Source organism: Schistocerca serialis, chromosome 9 (genome assembly GCF_023864345.2).
Source record: "Schistocerca serialis cubense isolate TAMUIC-IGC-003099 chromosome 9, iqSchSeri2.2, whole genome shotgun sequence".
In the NCBI taxonomy this organism is placed as follows: Eukaryota; Metazoa; Arthropoda; class Insecta; order Orthoptera; family Acrididae; genus Schistocerca; species Schistocerca serialis.
In genome coordinates, this window is record NC_064646.1 from 431,695,737 (window position 1) to 431,714,761 (window position 19,025).

General features: G+C 39.8%; 1 protein-coding gene across 3 annotated transcripts in view; it reads right to left on the reverse strand.

Annotated features, from left to right (window-relative positions):
- Positions 1-6,498: 6,498 nt before the first annotated feature.
- The window catches only part of LOC126419059 (fatty acid-binding protein, muscle-like), a 159,150-nt gene continuing 146,623 nt past the window's right edge, over positions 6,499-19,025 (reverse strand). For 2 of the 3 annotated variants that reach the window (XM_050086138.1, XM_050086136.1), the window contains exons 2-3: positions 11,867-12,138; positions 6,499-6,899 (exon numbers count right to left, since the gene is read on the reverse strand). In XM_050086138.1, coding sequence (XP_049942095.1) covers positions 6,849-6,899; positions 11,867-12,138 — 323 coding nt within the window. In that variant the 3' untranslated portion in view covers positions 6,499-6,848. Of the gene's footprint in view, positions 6,900-11,866; positions 12,139-16,211; positions 16,396-19,025 lie in introns of those variants that run through there. The other variant, XM_050086137.1, reaches the window with a different exon arrangement.

Sequence of the window (19,025 nt, forward strand, 5' to 3'; positions counted from 1 at the left end):
GTACTAACTTTTCTTACAGTTAATATCCATCGTTTGTGGCTATGTGCATTATGGTATCCATTTCTTTTTGGTAACTGTCTGTGTCTAATGGTACTGTGTTTTGTGTGTGGAGCATGTATCGAAATGCTGCCTGCTTTTGAGAACTAAGGTGCTGTGAGGTCTCAAGTATTCCTGTGTCTGTTGTTGTGAGCTTTCAGTATGTCAAATGTGTGTTGGTTTTTTTAATCTTATGATGATGGAGAGCTGCATCAAACCAGTCTCAGGACTGGAGACCACAATAACAACAACAATGATGATGTCCAATAAATTTAACTGCTTATTTTGCGCTTTTTCTATTGTAAAATTATCTCATCGTGAACAGAATTAATATCTACATGCAACTGATCAATTTTATTTCTTAGTTCATCAATCAGACAAAAGATGTCATTCATGTATCGAATCCAGTATAGGATATTGTACATATCTGACACTATTTGGTTAAATATAACTTGTTCCACGTGGTTCATAGATATGTTTGCTATGGTTCCAGACACTGTGGATCCCATTGGTAATCCTTCACTTTGTAAATAGAATTCATTACTGAACTGGAAATAGTTGTGTGCTGTTTCTTTGATGTATTCATGTGGAAGTGTATGGTGTGTCTTGAGATTTTATTCTACACGTTTATTGTTTCAGTTATTGGCGTATTGGATTACATATTCTCTATATCAAATGACAGGAGGGTGGCTGTATCTGGAACCTGTATGTCTTTTATGCAATGTGTCAATTGTGTGGTGTCTTTTATAGTTCTATCTTCTCGTAATTCGTACTTTAAACTGATTGATTACTTAACGTAACACAGGCTCAATTTACCACAACCTTTTCCTCCCAGTTACTTTCCTATAATCACCGTCCAACCCTCCCCCCCCCAAAAAAAATTTAACACCCCCGACTCGTGACCCCCCCCCTCCCTTCCTCCGATCTCCTCGCACATCTCTGCCAAATATACAAGACGTTTTCACTAATTCACACTTACTCACACATACATACACATCACACACATTCGCCCCCCCACCCCCCCCCACACACACACACAAACACACACACACACACACACACACACACACACACACACACACACACACCTCCCACTCGGCGAGCCGTTTGGATCGGATCTACGCTTCCAGGGCGTTAGCGATGTCGACGGTGGGCGCTTAACACACACACACACACGAATTATCAAATCAAGAGTCGAAAGAATGACCAGTCCGATTTCCAAATTAGAGCTGATGTGTAAGTAACTCCAATGCAGCCGGCCGGTGTGGCCGAGCGGTTCTAGGCGCTACAGTTTGTAACCGCGCGACCGCTGCGGTCGCAGGTTCGAATCCTGCCTCGGGCGTGGATGCGTGTGATGTCCTTAGGTTAGTTAGGTTTAAGTAGTTCTAAGTTCTAGGGGACTGAGGACCTCAGATATGAAGTCCCATAGTGCTCAGAGCCATTTTTGTCCTGCACCCCCGTTTAAAATCAACGGGGTCAAAATATGCGCACTGTACTTAATGTCCATAAATAGCTTGATTGCCGGATCCCTCACTTGTGAGCAGAGAAATTGGGAGACTTCAGACAGCCAATGGAGTACATGACTGCCACACATAATCGGAGTATACAAAGTATGTGTGTATTGAGATAATTATGTGAGGAAGATGATGTTCATACATTTGTTTCACAAGCTGTAACCTCCACCTCATTGTCACACAATGTTAGTATTTTTTTAAAAAAAATATTTTTGGTAATTTATGTAATCAGTATTAGAATATAACGAAGTAGTGATAAGAGTAATGACGTTTTTAAAAACTTTAGTTCAATAGCCCTTTTGTTTTTCCCGAGCAGAAGTTATCAGTTTACCCATCGGGGAATAATTATGTTAGATTAGGAATCAGTGATTTAAATTATTAATTTCAGGATCGAGTTCCCGTTTATTAAGAGGCTACAAAAAAATATGGAATAAATATCAGATAAAACAATTCTTCGTTTCTTGTAACACACCGTAGATCACCCATTATTTAACGATCCAGCTGCAATGTCCGAGCTTTCCCGTAAGCAGAAACAGACACTGCGGTGTTCTGTGTTGCTGACGCCCTATGCTGCTGTGAAGGAAGTATCGAAAATGATATTGTTAGCATTTCCCTAGCGACTCGATGTGATTATTTAAAGAATTAATTGGCAGCAAGGTCTAAGTCAGTTCAGTCCCAGGTAAAAGCATATTGTAATACGGTTTTGCTGGTCTTAAATCAAGAAAGAATAAATAAAATTTATTGTTCATTTATTTATAAATACGGTGGGCGCTACACATGTTCTGTGCATCACATTGGCGACAACCTACTACGTTGGGGAACGTGTCAGTAGGTTCAAAAAGACATTTTCTCTGTCAAAACATGGTGGCCATTAACAAATTGGATTTTTTGTTTTAATTTTAATCTCACAAAAATTGATAAATGCGTCATCATAACCACTTACCATCTATACAGAAATTCATATATTGAGTAGAACTGAGGTCAAATTTTCACCAGTCAAATTTTGAATGATCTGAATAACCGAACACCACCCATTGGGATTTTTTGTGATCTCTCAAAGGCTTTTGATTGTGTAAATCATGAAATTCTGCTAGACAAGCTCAAGTATTGTGGCATGAGTGGGACAGTGCACAAATGGTTTAATTCGTACCTAACTGGAAGAGTGCAGAAAGTTGAAATAAGTAGTTCTCGTAACATGCAAAGATCAGCACATTCCTCAAACTGGGGAACTATCAAGAATGGGGTTCCACAAGGGTCAGTCTTGGGTCCTTTGTTGTTCTTATTATATATTAATGACTTGCCATTCTATATTCATGAAGAGGCAAAGTTAGTTCTATTTGATGATGATACAAGTATAGTAACCACACCTGACAAACAAGAATTAACTGATGAAATTGTCAATACTGTCTTTCAGAAAATTACTAAGTGGTTCCTTGTAAACGGACTCTCACTGAATTTTGGTAAGACACAGTACATACAGTTCCGTACAGGGAATGGTATGACGCCATTAATAAATATAGACCTTAATCAGAAGCATATAGCTAAGGTAGAATATTCCAAATTTTTAGGTGTGTCCATTGATGAGAGATTAAATTGGAAGAAACACATTGATGATCTGCTGAAACGTTTGAGTTCAGCTACTTATGCAATAAGGGTCATTGCAAATTTTGGTGATAAACATCTTAGTAAATTAGCTTACTACGCCTATTGTCACTCATTGCTTTCATGTGGCATCATATTTTGGGGTAATTCATCACTGAGGAATAAAGTATTTATTGCACAAAAGCGTGTAATTAGAATAATAGCTGGAGTCCACCCAAGATCATCCTGCAGACATTTATTTAAGGATCTAGGGATATTCACAGTAGCTTCTCAGTATATATACTCTCTTATGAAATTTGTTATTAACAACCAAACCCAATTCAAAAGTAATAGCAGTGTGCATAACTACAATACTAGGAGAAAGGATGATCTTCACTATTCAAGATTAAATCTAACTTTGGCACAGAAAGGGGTGAATTATACTGGCACTAAAGTCTTTGGTCACTTACCAAATAGTATCAAAAGTCTGACAGATAACCAACAAGTATTTAAGACGAAATTAAAATAATTTCTGAATGACAACTCCTTCTACTCCATAGAGGAATTTTTAGATATAAATTAAGAAAAAAAGGAAAAAAAGATATTTAAAAAATAAAAAAAATAGAAATAAAAATAAAGAAAAACAAAAAACACAAAAAATAAAGTTGTTATATTAACTTAAGTATGTTGTTAAAATAACCTAATTATGTCATGTATTAGAAAATTCGACTCGTTCCACATCATTACGAAATATCGTATTCATGATCCATGGAACTAGTATTAATCTAATCTAATCTAATTTTATCTACTCGTATAAAACTCAGTTGCAGATCCAAAAACATTGGACGTACATACGAAAATATTGAGTGAAGGCAGGATGTTACAAGCAAAACTCTCTTTAACCCATGCACTACAGCTCCTGAACTAATATAACATACAGTGGGATTAAACAGCTTCTGATAACATTTTGCATGTGAACTATGGCATCGGAGTGATAAAGAACTTCACGTGAATTCCTGAAACTGCGTCTTACTTGACACCCACCTGTAAATTATTTTACATAAAACAGTTAATGAAATGGTTACGGGGCAGCTGAGGTCCTGTTATGCGACTCACAGTCCAGTACCTCGGCTTCCACGGTGTACTGCTATTTCCAAGTTGCAAGCATCTGCGGGAAGCTGGGAGGGGGTGGGCAGGGAGTAAACATCATAGATATGACTTATCTGGCGCGCGACCGTTTCGTGTTTACACACGAGCAATGTTCACTCTTTTAATGACCAAGATTACATCTCACATTTCTGCAGATCACGTGTAACCCACCCAAGCAAGGCCGTCGCGGTGAAACTTTCTTTGATGAAAGTGGCCTATAGTTTCAATTCAGTTTAGCCTGGGCCACAGCTGCGCTTCCTAGTTATACGTACTGCAGGTGTCAGATTGTAGTGTATTAATCTACGTTTCGACTGGGTTGACGCGGGTGTATAGGAAACTGGCAATAGTATCTTCTACGTTCCTTAGCAGCCAACAAAGTTTGTGGTGGTCTCGTATCCACATATCAGGAAATACAGAAAGCCATTGCCTGACAGTTACAAAAGAGAAACAAATAGAGAAGTGCGAATTATATGCCAGATACTTCTTAAACGAGTGAATACCGTCACACTGCCACCTCTGCCCTACCTGTGATTCAGAGTCACTGACTATATACCTGACTCCTCAGTTCAACTCTCACTGAAGAACTATACTGTACACATTCTCATTTACAAGATACTTACTAGTTCTGAACACTTTTTGTAACTAACGAGCAACAGTTGGCAGCCTCATGGCACGAGTCGACATCTTACACAGACGTGATGTATCTGCGGACACCGTACTTTCAAATTTTCCCTGTAGCGGTCGTGTGTAAGTAAGAACAAGGTAAGAACGTCACATTTTAAATTCGTTAACACCAGCTGACTTTGCATAGTGGCAGCCAGTGACCTCGTGGGAGTATTAAATATGAAGACATTCTGCCAGTTTCTGAAGTTAATCTTTTATTTCCCCAGAATGCTAAGTATCATGTTCGCTGGTTTTCATCGAGTCTTGGCATGAGGAGAGTCGTTTTCTTGTTCACGAGGAATCTGTCAGTGGTCTATACGTTTTTTTCCACCCACACTAAGTATTACCTGAGGTTGAAGTATTATGAAATTAACTGCATCAGACTTAGTTCTGTCTGTCATTGATTATTCTTAATTCTGTAATTTACACGCAAATTAAGGAACATTTTATGTCCTGCCAGCCTTATCAGAATCTCTAACCTTCAACGTGGATAGGAAATGGAATCAGCTGTTGTGCCTTTTGAAGAAGGCAACCTCTTACCCACGACAAGCAACTTTAGTTATCTACAAGGGGATTGAAATACCACTCCCCACACTGAGGTTACATTCTAAGCAGCTCTTAGGAGTAGCATTTATTAACATGTAAATATGATTGGGATGGGATCCCAGCACTGTTCGGTTGCATATGAGAAAGCAACAACAGTATTTGCCACTTATTTCACTTAATGTATTTGATGTCGGTGGCTCAGGTCACTCAGGCATGTGGGGAGATTTTGGGGTGGGGGGGGGGTGGCAGTTTTGAAATTTTTCAAAAAATTTGAACACAGCCACTAATCTGATTTGTTATCTTAGAACCCTCCCTGCTACTGATACCTTCAATGACATTACTCATTACTTATGCAGAAGTACACTGTTCAACTACTCCAAAGTGAGGTGTTAACAGGAAGCAATGTTCTGTTGTATAGGCTCATGCTGCAGTCCAAGTAGTCCTTTAGATACTACTACCAATAGGCCTCATTTTATTGGTATACTGTCAGTGGGGAAGCTTGGTCTCTCCATCATCAGTAGCTAGATTAACAAGCAATAAGACCTCCAGAAGATAATTGCAAGGCATGACAAAGAAACTGTCAGTACTAGGGAGTTTTGAGCGAACTTTCCCAGCAGCACTGATTTTTGTTTGGGAAGTGACCTTTGCATGACAAAGGTCTCTTTTAGAATAAATTTACTTAGGGATAGACTCCAAGAATACGTCTTTCACAGGGAACTGATTGTTGAGCAGCTACATCTTTTGATCTGTGTCTAAATTATGTCAAAATGTAAGTATTACATGGTTGGGATGGGAACATGTTTATTATAAGGGAGGGTAGGGATATTTTCTTTGTGGTGTTTAAACCTAGTTAGTGTATTTTAATCCCTTCTTGAGTAGGTACAACCCCAATTGAAAGACATCTCAGATTAACAAAATCACATTAAGAATGAATTCATTGTTTAATCATTACTTTCAATATTACTGGAATTGAAATGCTATTAAGGGAAGTATGTAATTGGCAATGGTGTATCATTTAAAGGTATGTAATTTTATTAACTTACAGTAAATTCAGTACAAAGTTCAAGAATTTAGGAAACACTTAAATGCATATAACAATTGTACCAAATGCAGAATACAAAAATACTTTAGGAACATCAAGATCTGTTCAGCTGAAAACTACAATTTTTAAATTTTAATATTAAAATAACTGGAATAAATATAGTAGCTAATAAATGAGCTGACAAATTCTTAACAGCAAATATCAACTAAACTATTATGAAGCTGTATCACTTGGTATGGAATCTAATTTTCCTACAAATTTAACAATTGGCATTCAAAAAATTGAAATAATTATCTTCAGTGGCGAAAGTTGCAGTCTTAGATCGCTTTGTAGATTCTCGTACACACAAGGTCGTCCACTGTAATGGTCTGAAACAAATACAATTCAAAGTTAATCAACTTCCTAGCACAGTTTGACAATTGTGATTTAAAATTGTAACATTCTAGTGTTTCTTTAAAACCTACCAGTTACCAAAATACAAAATCTAGCCTTTAACATGAGGTTTGTTTGGAGGTGTAGTTTTCAGACTTGAAAAATTTACGACTTTATTTAGTAAAGTATGAGCCCCAAATTAGGTGAAATGAAATGCTTGAACTTTAGGATTTCCCAGTTTCTACACTGAGACACTTTCAGAATGTATTGCATTTTTTAACTTCCAACAATAGAAATAACAGACCACTGCCATTTTCCACACTTTTGGGAAGAGGGCATTGCAATACACAAAAGTTGTCCAGTGGTTTACCACATGATAACTTCCTATTTGGAGTTCTTTGAAGATTTAAGAAATTCAAGGTTATTTACAGTAAGAACTTCAACCTCTTCGTTTTAAGTGCATTTCACCCCTTATTGAGAAGGAGTAAGATCTGAGCACCTACCAGTAGTCACAGTAGTACAAAAATGCTACTTTTTCCCACCGTTTGCAAATAGATCATGTAATGATTACATTACTGCAGTGATATTCTAAGGCAAGGAACACTAAGAATACCCAGATACCTACTTACATGATATTAGCAAGCACATTGTGTCTAATAACTTGTTACACACACTCTGAAATGTGGAAGTATTTGGGCAATGATAGAGGAGTCTGCAGAAAGATTTAAGTACAGCACATGACTAGTGTGAGGCAGTATTCTGGTGCCACAGGTAAATTTGTTTAAATACACAAATCTTATTGATGGTCTTTAACAAATCTTAAGTTATTTTGCAAAACCATTACTGAGTATCTAAGAAAGATTTACCATGTACCAATATCTGCATAGATTGAATCTACTGGCATTGATTTATTTGAGTAACTCTTGTTAGCACCAACACTGCACTGTTTATTCACAGACGTTTGAGGTTTCGACACTGCTTTAAGCTCCAAACAATAGTTTATATTATGACAACCAACTGGAGGTCCACAACTTCTATGAACCTTCACAGAAGTAGACAATTCTGGTATTTAACGAAATGTTAGCTGGCTGAGGAAAGTTAAGTACCTTTCACATCCAACTAAGGAATGCAACATGAACACTATTAGGTGACACCAGTTTTAGGTCAGTTTTTGTAAGTCATATAGGCACCACCTGAAACACCATCTGGAGTACATGTTTTCAGATCATGTATGTGAATCGCACGTTTTTTAATACTGCAACTAGGAAATTTGCATGCATACCATATTTTAAATACACACAGCATAGGGCTAAATGCTGGAACAGTTATTGGCTTTCATGGTGTAGCTAAATTTCACCCTGTTTTCAATGGAATGAGAGGAATGACTCAATAGCGTTCACATTAAGATCTTTTCATTACTATTTCCTGAACCTACGAACGCCATTTATGCGAAGTTGGGTATTTTTAGTAAGACTTACTATAAATGATTTTAGTTTTAACTTTATACCAAATACTGCGAAAACGCCGCAACATATGAAGAATGTCTTAGGTGCAAGTCAATATTAATAAAGGGGATATTGTGCTGAAACTTGCCACCTAACCACCCTTCCAGAGTGGGTGGGGTGAGCAGTATTTTCAAATGGGCACCCCTATTTTCTGCATATAATCTGACTGTACGCTAAAAGATCGACAATTTAACGAAACCAGTTTATTCGTTGTAGGTGGCGCTGTAATCTAAAAATATGAAGTGTGCCAAATTCGCAACCGAGGAATTTGATTCTACACTAATTTACCATTGAAATAAACCTTAGTGTTTTAACGGTTTAGCATGACTTGTATTACTTTAGTGTTGCAAATTTAATAGTACAATTAGCAACCATGTTTAGCGTGATCCAGGAAAGGTCACGTTTATGTCTTTGTTTTCTATTTTCATTGGCACACCTTTAGCGATGAGTCCTCTTACCACTCATTTGGGGTGCTTTGTTTTGGATTTATACGAACAAGAAATTATATGCGTGTTGTCAGTCTGATCATGCCGTACGCAAACGGCTAACCATATTTTACTGTACAATAAACTGTTACAATACAGATGTTTACGTTTACACCATAAGTTTAGAATCCATAGAGTTCTTGATTGCAGAAGGAGGTAGACTAGATTTGTGTATTACATCGTCATCTACCACGAATGGGCAGTAGTTCAAGTAGTCCACATTTTGGCGTAGAATCCAAACAGTTTTCCAGACTGACAATTATTGCACAGTTCACCCCGATGTCGCAAGAGCTGTGGCTAGGAGGCGGCCATTTCTAGCGGTGACATTTCTTCAACATTAACTTTACGCCCCCAACTTCTTCGCACAATGCATCGTTTCAGAGATATGTAGTTGTCTAGTCAAAACGTGTGTATGCAGGACGATTCCTTCTAACATTTAGAAGATCTGAAGCGACAGATTAGGACGAGGCAATCTAAGACACATGGAGCCGCAAATGTTGGCAAATATTCCGAAAGCGGATAGATAACATGTGACGTAAGCCTAAGTACCTCTCCGCACTGCAACTGTTCAAGCTATTGGACTGTCGCACTTCGTCATCGCAGTGCAAGCGAACCGTTTACGTTGGGTTGGTTACCGGCCAATGTGGGCGGGACTCAGGGTCTAAGTCTGTTGTGACATGCAGTACTTTTTCATTGCCTGCGGCCGTTTTTATATTTATTAATTTAGCAGTATCGTTGTGTCCGATGGTGTACTGCGAAGTACAGTCCAACATAAAACCTACGGTATTTTGTCACAAGTAAATGAGTACAAGCTTTTGAATTGCGTAGTTACTTGTTAGTGATCTGCGTTTTTGTTATTGACGAAGGAAAGCACGAAAGGAAAGAAATACAAAGCAACAACTGTTCCCTGTTTACAGCAGCGATAACTTATTTCTATGTTTACAACGGATCGCATTTACAAAAGGTGTTCGAAACGGTTCCGTTTGCTTCAGTGGAAGCATTGTGACGTTCAATCTTCTTTAGCACACGCTCAAAAATACTCCGCATTTTGAGTGTTATCCATGTCCAACGTTTGCTATCCATTTTTGGGGATCTCCCGACATTTGCAGTCACATGTGTCATCAAATTACTTGTCCCACAGTTATTTACATCGCTCCGGAGTTGTTTTTGAACGTTAGGACAAACTACCCTGCATATTAACACCAGTACTTTTCCGCTAAAGCGAAGTTATGTAGTTCTTTTTATCTGGAGAGCACCATTCCCGCTAAGTTTCGAATTGACAATTTGTGCTTTGTTCCGTTTTACATGGAATGACGGTTCAGCTTACTGAATTTGTGCTCTTAAGTTGATAACGCAGAAATTCTGGGGAAATGCAGAAAAAGAACTATGCACTAGAGAAATCTGATTAAGACGAAAAGCTGCTGGACAGAACATGGAGTGTCTTAGGGAGTGGATGATTAATGTGCCTAGAAAGTTCACATGTGTATTAGGAGAGCTGAGGAAATATCTAGTTGACAATACAAATGAATGATTGTAGATAAATGAACTTCCAAGAGTGACATGGATGCTTAGTTAATTATTGGCTTATCAAAAATTGCACGTCAAATTCCTGATTTCATGGGATATAAATGTTTAGTAAGCTATGCCAAAAGGAGGAAAATTGGTGCCAAGATGGTTTAGGAGCTCATCCACGTTTGCTCAGCGTGAGATGGGAGCATTTCTACTGTTTTTCTAAAAGTAGAAGCTATGCTGCGGTAATCTCGATAAGAAACCAGTAATTACAGAAATACAGTCAAGGGCCTTACTCACATACTGCCCAGTATTAATCCTGGAAATACTTAAGTGATTTTCACTACGACATTTTATGGCGTTCTGAACAGGATACTAAGGTGGGATAGGAGGCGGACGCCCAAGACTCGTGTGTTTGCGGATTTCATTAAGCTAGTGTCCAATGCAATAGTCCATATATTTGTTACGCATTTTGTCCTACAGTGACACTATGAACTGGCTGTATCTTTATTACAGGATTTGACAAGTGCCTGTACAGTTTCTTGAAGCAGCATGATTCTCAAAAATAGAAAACTGTCTGAGAATTAAATTTCTGAACAGTTAAAATCTGATTATTAACGTAATTAGTAATGGCTTAATGGTAGGGTTGAAGACCCATTGTCAGATCCTCTATTCGGATCTGGCCGGTAGCAACTGTTTTTACTTCAGATGCATAATGTAAACGTAAACAAATTTAATCCTAATTTCACTGAAGAAGCTTTAGTTACTAATGTGAAGGAAAAGTGATCAACGTAAAGATGTCATTTCATGGGCTAACATTATGGATATCTCGACAAAAATATATTCCGTGTTTTGCAATTTGATTAAGAACATGTGCATTTCGATGAAATTACTAATTAAAAACCTAATTACTTAAAATTTTCATACTATGGAATTTGAATTAAACATTGCTATTAAGCACAATAAATTTAATGTTTTGTAGTCCTGTGATCAGAAAAAAATTCTGAATTTTATATCCGTCGTAATTTAAATGTTTGCTACATGGCGGTAATGTCATAACATTGCAACCGACAGCGAAAATAGTAAAGCAGATTATTTCAATTGAGTCAATAGTAACAATTCTCTTTGTCATGACTAAGTACAGTCAGTTTACTCTCGGTGGGGCAATTTATGTTAATACAGTTTCCAATGAACAGAAGATGGGAACTCGAAGGCGACTGTTTCGAAATCCGTACTGCCTTGGGAACTTCATGTTCAGGCAATGATCGAAACTCGTGATGATATCAGTGAAGAGGGGCAGTTGCTAAGGCTTTGTTAGTAAACTGCACATTATTTCTAGCTGGCGCCTACCTCTTGAGCCACACATACCGCGAGGTATTTTTAGTGGACAGGTTGAACTATTTGACATGGACCTAGAGGAATGCGCCGGCTACACGCAGAGCAGGTTTTTGTCACCTTACTTACCATCTTCACCTCTTCGGCTGAAAACTCTCGCACAATTGTGGTGGTCTTCTCGCCCTTCTGGATGTGGTGCAGCTTGTTGCCATCCTGGGTGATGGTCGACTTTACTTTGCGGCCATCCGGAGTCTCCTCCTCGAACTCCTCGCCCAGTTTGAAGGTGATGACCGTGTTCTTGAACGTGGACGAGGACTTGAGCGTGTACGTGTCGCCGTCCTTCGTCAGCTCGATGACGGGGCTCACCGCGTTGCCCATCTTGCGGGTCACCATGCCCACACCTGGAACGAAAGAGGTCACGCCATTATACTACAGTTCCATTTTATCGTAAGCAGTTATATGCACGGGAATCAAAATTCAAGTTTTCACAGTGTTCACGTCATTAGGCTCTGGCCCAAGGCATTTTTGTGCAGATCTTTTTCTAATGAACTATCTTGCACATGTGTATACATGAACGCACTATCAACTCCCAGCTTAAGGAACAAGCAATTCATGGGCTACACGAACAGTCTGGCAGCAGGACGTGATCCATTAGTCACAGATAATTTCATTCTGTGAATTACTTTGTTGACTGAACTCATCCCTGTTAGCGGGATGAGACTACAGCTATCGAAAAACTGGTCCAATAGCGCTAAGTTATTTGGTCTTCACAGGAAACTAAGGTTATGGTTTCTAGGAACAGGATAATATCAGCAAAATTAATAGCTGGAAAATTTTTCAGGTTATGAAAATCATGTGGAATGGTCATTCAAAAAGAATGTCAACTGAACCATCTACAGAAACCTTTTGCCGAAAGGAAATTCTGCAAAATATCAGAATCCACCGTGATATGGGCGTCTACGGATTGCAACGAACAAATGAGCACAGGAAACAAGAATCAGATGTGTTATCCCTGAGGAGCTTAGCTAGGTACTACTATCCTGCAATAGTGATTCTGACAAGGAGGAATTGATGAAGTTTACTATGGGAACTTAAGTGGACGGAGTTGCGTCAAGAATGGAAGACAGCAGAAAATCAAAGTTGCCGGCGAATTAGACATTAGGAAGATCTAATAACAGATGGAAATAATAGATCGTGTTAGGAAAATGCCTAACTAATGCAGATTTTCTGCCAGTATTCTTTAACGACCAATTTTAGTATGCTGGAGTGTACAAAAGCCATAGGAATAACACCAAGCGAAAGAAAGGCAAGTGGGACAACTAGTGGGCCACTGTGCTAAAGACGGGAACAGCATCGATTCTTACACACTAGAAGCTCCACAATTAACGTTGGCAGCAGCTCTATGATCTTCGGCAGCAGTCTGACAATCACGACCCAACCGCTGCGCGGTAACGTATTAAGAGCTTAGCTTTGTCAGCTTTTTCCAGCCACCGATGAAGTTCCAAACGCTAGAAAATAAATATGGCACAAACATCTCTTTGACCAGTCCCACCGTCCACGTAACTAAAGCAAGGCAGGAAACTAAGTCCTTCGATTCCAAAGCAGCCACTAGTAAAATCTACGAATCAAGGTCATGAGTTTTTCCAACTGAATTAACTTTGTACTCTGCCAGGTAGTTTGATGTTAGTGTCAGCAAGGAAAGCAAAGCTGACTGGATCCTGATACACGTGAAATACGCGTAAAGTAAGCCAGCTCGCATCAGTGAGTATAGGCTCAGGTGGGCGTGGCGTAATTAAAGTACTAACGCGTTTGCACAGATGCGACACCGTGCGAAATTCTCCAATAAATCTTAATACGCACACAAAATAGCGTCTGAATCACACATGAGCGCACCGAGTAACTTCACCGCGTCGACTACGGCACATCAGCAGCAATTACAATCTTTAAGAAATTATTTTATTCAGAGAAACGAAGTAGAACCTGCTGCAATCAGACTTTTACATGACGTAAGACGCTTATCCGAAGGAAATGTGGAAAGGAATTTGAAATGGAGTTAGCCGAGAATATACTAACGACAAAAATATTTTAAAGCTGCTTAGTTATTAAACTCTAAACTGTTCAAAGCGATTGTATGGGAATTAACGTGTGCATGTTAAGATCCTCTGCAACCATACTTTACGTCGCAATATATATTAATTTTCAAACAGCCTTTGCTTGTAATAAGCTGTGTATCTCTTGTGCGTACTAACGCAATGATGAACTACAGTTTAACAGACCACACTAAACTTGTGCAGTTAAAATTGCACATGTGAGCCTGCATGTCAGCAGCTTAACCCTTAAGATTGATGTGCGCGTGGAAGTTTTCATGCGTAACTTTCACCTGCACCGAATATTTTCTCTTAATATAAAGGTTGGGCCTTTAGTATGTAGAGTATAAAAAAAAGCAGAAACTAAAGACTATTGCGGTACGAAGTACGTAACACTTAACTAGGCAATCCCTCGCTGAACTTGCCATCATTAAGGGGGGGTAGGACGTCAAACGGGCCGACCTTGAGCAGGGGAGGCATCACATGACATTTCCCGTGTCTATACTTTTACAAATAAATTCATAAAACTGTCAGTATCACCAGAAAGGATTCAGGATTCACACTCATTGCAGTGGAAGTTCGAAAACATTTTTTTCCTGTGAAATTTCATCATTTTTCCGCTTTACTAAATGGGTGCAATTGTTGCTATAGGTACACTTTTCGTAAGTTAGATTCTTCGATGAATTTTCAACATCATACATACCATACTCACAGGCGTATGAAACTCTAGAATTTATGAAAAAAATAAACTTCATGTTTAGGGAAACCTGAAATTTTCTAGTTAATTACCTCAATTTTTACCACAGTTTTTATAGATTTCGGAAATTATAGAGTTTCATACACCTTTAAGTATGGTTTGTATGCTGTGCACAATTCACCGAGGAATCTCTTACGAAGAAAAGTGTACCTATAGCAACAAATACTCCCATTAGCAAGTGAAAAAAATGATTTCACACGTAAAAAAATTCTTTCGTTATGTTTTCGAACTTCCACTGCTACGAGTTTGCCAATAAGCCGTTAACTGTCCACCTGCAAGCTCGCTCTGACCAGTCATGGCAGCGAGCCTTAGAAGTAGAGCAGCTTATCGACGTGAAAGAATAATTACCGCACTTGGTTGTTCTGCAGGTCTGTCACTGGTTGACAACTACTGGCTGGTGAACTTCCCACCAAGGACACGCAAGAACACCAAGCTCATTAGTTCAGTCCTGTATGAACTACGACTGCAACATAGCATGCATAAATCACACGATAGGACGCCAGATATGTTTTCAACATGCCGCACATATATGGGAAGACAAATTCACGCCTACGCGTGGGATTCTTTTCAGCACGTCCTTTCCATTACGAAGAATCGGAACATCCAATACTGGGCCGAAGTTTTTGCTGTATTTTTTTGAATATCTCAAATTGCAACTTCAGTAAGCTTATTCAAAGTGAAACAGTAACGCTCATAGCAGTATGAACACCCCCCCCCCCCCCCTACCTTCCCAGACTCGCGCATGAAGATGGCACTGCCTCAAGCTACATCGTCGGGGGCCACCAGCCACGTAGCTAAACACGCGGCCGCTAGTTGGCCTTGACCGCCACGGCGAAAGCTGTATGCAGAGGCGCCCGCAGTTTACTGCCAAACCGTTTAGCCACGTCAGACACCTGAACTTTTAATTATTCCGCAGGGAGGCACAATTGGCTTCATAATTTAGCAATCAATTCAGGAAGACAATGCAGCAGATTAAGCAGAAACTAAATCCGAGATGCTTCCACGTCTTTTCGACGAGGATGCGACTACAGTTCTACAACCGTAAACTACGTTGGCATGATCAGCATTAGCAACGCATGACACTCGACAGGTACCTGTCAAGATTCGAGGGGCTGGGGGATAGAACTTTAGTCTCGTTTACATTCGAGAGCTACCAGAAAATACCAGTGCGCCTACACACATTTTACATCTACGTAGCTTATACAACATTATGGCTCGATTCCGAAACTGGACTATCACAGCACATCTGCCATACAAATAAGACTTATTGTACTGTTCATAACCTGAAACGAAAACCGCAGCTGCAAACTATACCAGTAAGAGTTCCTCATATAACATATGTAATTGTTTCTATAGCAAAATCGTTTAATCAGTACGTATCATGCTCAGACATTTAGATTGACAGATTGCTCAAGTACACGCCGGGATTCTCTACGGAGAACGAAAGTAGTGCAACTTCAAGTGCCAACAAATTATTTTCACATAAATTTCCTCTCTTGAAGGGGCCACTCAGGAATTACGAAATAGTTCCTTGTGGAATATTTTCAAACGTGTTAAGCTTTCGCGTTCAAAACCTAACATTCTACGACAATGATTTTGGTCCCAAACAAAGACATTGAAATGAACTCACCGAGCGCTTTCATCACTTCATCAAAATTCTCGCTCTTGTCGAGCTTGTATTTGCGACCAACAAATTCGTCCACAGACATGATGGCGTAACGCTGCTAGTAACACTGGAAGACTGCAACAACCGACGTTCACACGTACTCGCACACACCCCCTCAGAACGACCGCAAACTAACGTGAGTAGCGTTCGCAGCTGCCGCTTTATACAGCCGCTACGCTGCCGAGATGACGTAGGGCGAAGGCACGGCTCGAGTGCTGGGAGAGGGGGTGATCACGTGACGCAACGCAAGGCGGCAAATACCTCGGGCCACGCGCGCGGTGCACACCCACAACGGAATTCGGACGAAACGATCCGACTGACGATCTTTTTTTTTATTCCGTGAAAGTTCGCTCTTTTATTGCGATCAGTTTAAAAGTATTCCCCGTTTCAAAGGCGTTATGGTGTGGCGCCACTGTCTCACGGAGCTCCGCGGTCTAGATACTCTCGACGTTTATGAAAAGATCGATATCTTCATCGAGATTTAGAGATAATCATTCGACACTTATCGTCGATTACAAAGTGACACATTTTCCAAGTTATTCTTCGTTATAGAGGTGACGATGATGTCACACTCCGCGACTGAAGCAAAGGCGTTTAATAGCACAAACAAATTCAAAATAGAAGACAATTTTTAAAGCAGTGTCCAAAATTTTATACGAAGCATACTGGTGATTAATGATGATATCGCTCGATCACGCAAGAACTACGATCCGAAGTAAGAAGAGAAAATAATTAAACGCTTTTCTAAAATTACGAAATCACTGCAGAGAATAAGTAAAATAAAGCTTCCTCAATCCGAAGGCTGAGTTTTGCACAAAACCTGCTTTTTGGAGTTGACAGTAAATCGAACTCCAGGTCCTTCTGTTTGTCGTCAGTCATGCACCCACTGAAAAAAGTTCATCTTGGGTTTGCAGAAGAACTGCAGAGTTGTTTATCTCGGATTTATAGAACTGTAGAGGTAGAATGCAGGACTGGAAATCCACAACCCTTAAAACTATGACACGATCAAATTAAACACCTTTCTGTCGCCCATGCATAGTAAGTAATTAAGACATGCCATTTGTGGACTAGTTTCGAATGATTGCTTCTCAGGAAACCAATAGGACTGACGCAAATCAACGTGCATCCAAACACGGTCCTAAAATTTGTCAATGCAATCGCATGAAAACGCACCATTGAAGCAAAACACAGATGGGTAATTCTGCAGCAGAACAATTGTGAAATAACAGTAGTACGCGTGCGGGCTAGCTCAAAACATAAAAGTAACAATGAAGACATTTCTTACCAGGTATTAGCACGAAGACACTATTTAAAAACTGAAAAATATTACCCGCCTAAACAACAGATATAACCCGAAACTACACAAGGCCATTACTGTTTTATGGCATAGGCAAGACATATAGGCTATGAGCACTCGATGTACGTGAACGCAGTAGTCACATACCTCATTACCTACTTCTGTATCTGTTCTCTGCGAGTTATTTTGAAGTGAGTGGCCGAGGGCTTTTCCCTTCTCATTCACAGCCGGAAAGTGCAAGCTATATCTTGACTGATTTTATCTGCACAGTGTCAATGGTACCGACACGCGAGAAAGGGGGTGAGGGTTGGGGGTGGGGGAGGGGGAGTGCCTGAAGAATGTTCAAAATTTCTTAGTGACTTCACTCGAAAAATAGCATAAGTTCAGAGCCACAGGGTGACAATTATTGAAATAAATGAAGCATAATCGTCATAACTGCTGAACAGTTTGCGTTAGGGCGCTCAAACTGCACGGTTGGCCGCGGTGCAAGATGTGAATTAGTATGCGCTGTGTAGTTTGGTTTAGTGACGAAGTCCACTTTCATTTGGATGGGTTCGTCAATAAGCAAAATTGGCTCATTTGGAGGACTGAGAATCCGCATTTCACGACCGAGAACATACATAAGCTACTTGTGCTGTCGCCAGTATACATATTATACTACATATTATTTGCTTTCGAAATAAACTTTCCTTGGCTTTCTCTGTACACGAAGCGCGTGTAGTAAGCAAAGCAATGTGTGTTACTGTACTGAGGCGCCCTTCTTAAGCAGTGCTTCAAGTATTGTGCGTCACAGGAACGAGTACAGATAAAACTAGAATGTCAATGTCGCACTTACGGAATATCCTGTCTTGCTGCTGGAAAACTAACGAATGGTTTATTTCGCACAGCTTCTCCGGGGCTTCTAGAAAAATTACTTGCCCACATTTACATAGATGTACGTCACAACTCGCGGAAGACGAAAATCGAACTTTGAAAGTTCATTGTCGCGTTTACATGTTGGGCATAAACCGATTCTTCTAGAGCCATCAAATGCCGGCTTTATGAACGTCAGTTGTTTTACAGGGCTGCTGTCTGTAAATCATCTGTTCCGATATTGCCAGTACCGTGAAGTATTTTCGTAACATTTTTAATAGTACGACAATACTACTTCCTCGCGGCTCTCATTGTCAGTGAAATTGTATGGATATCGGTAAAGGAGGGGGGGGGGGGGGGGGACGGCGGGGGGTGTTAGTCACAGCGAGGATTGAAAAGCCTTACCCATTCCACTTGATAGTGCGGAACCGTTTTATTTCATCCACCCAGATCAAGTGTGCTGTACTGAAAATTGCGAATCGGTATCTGGTAGAACAATAGTGTACTCCAACATTTTGAAGATGCTGGTCGCTAGAAAGCTCCAGAATGAGTAAAGACACATTCCTATTCACACGAGCAAGTCAGCGTGTATTTTGCAACCAACCACTGATTGTGAGTTAGAGCTTTGT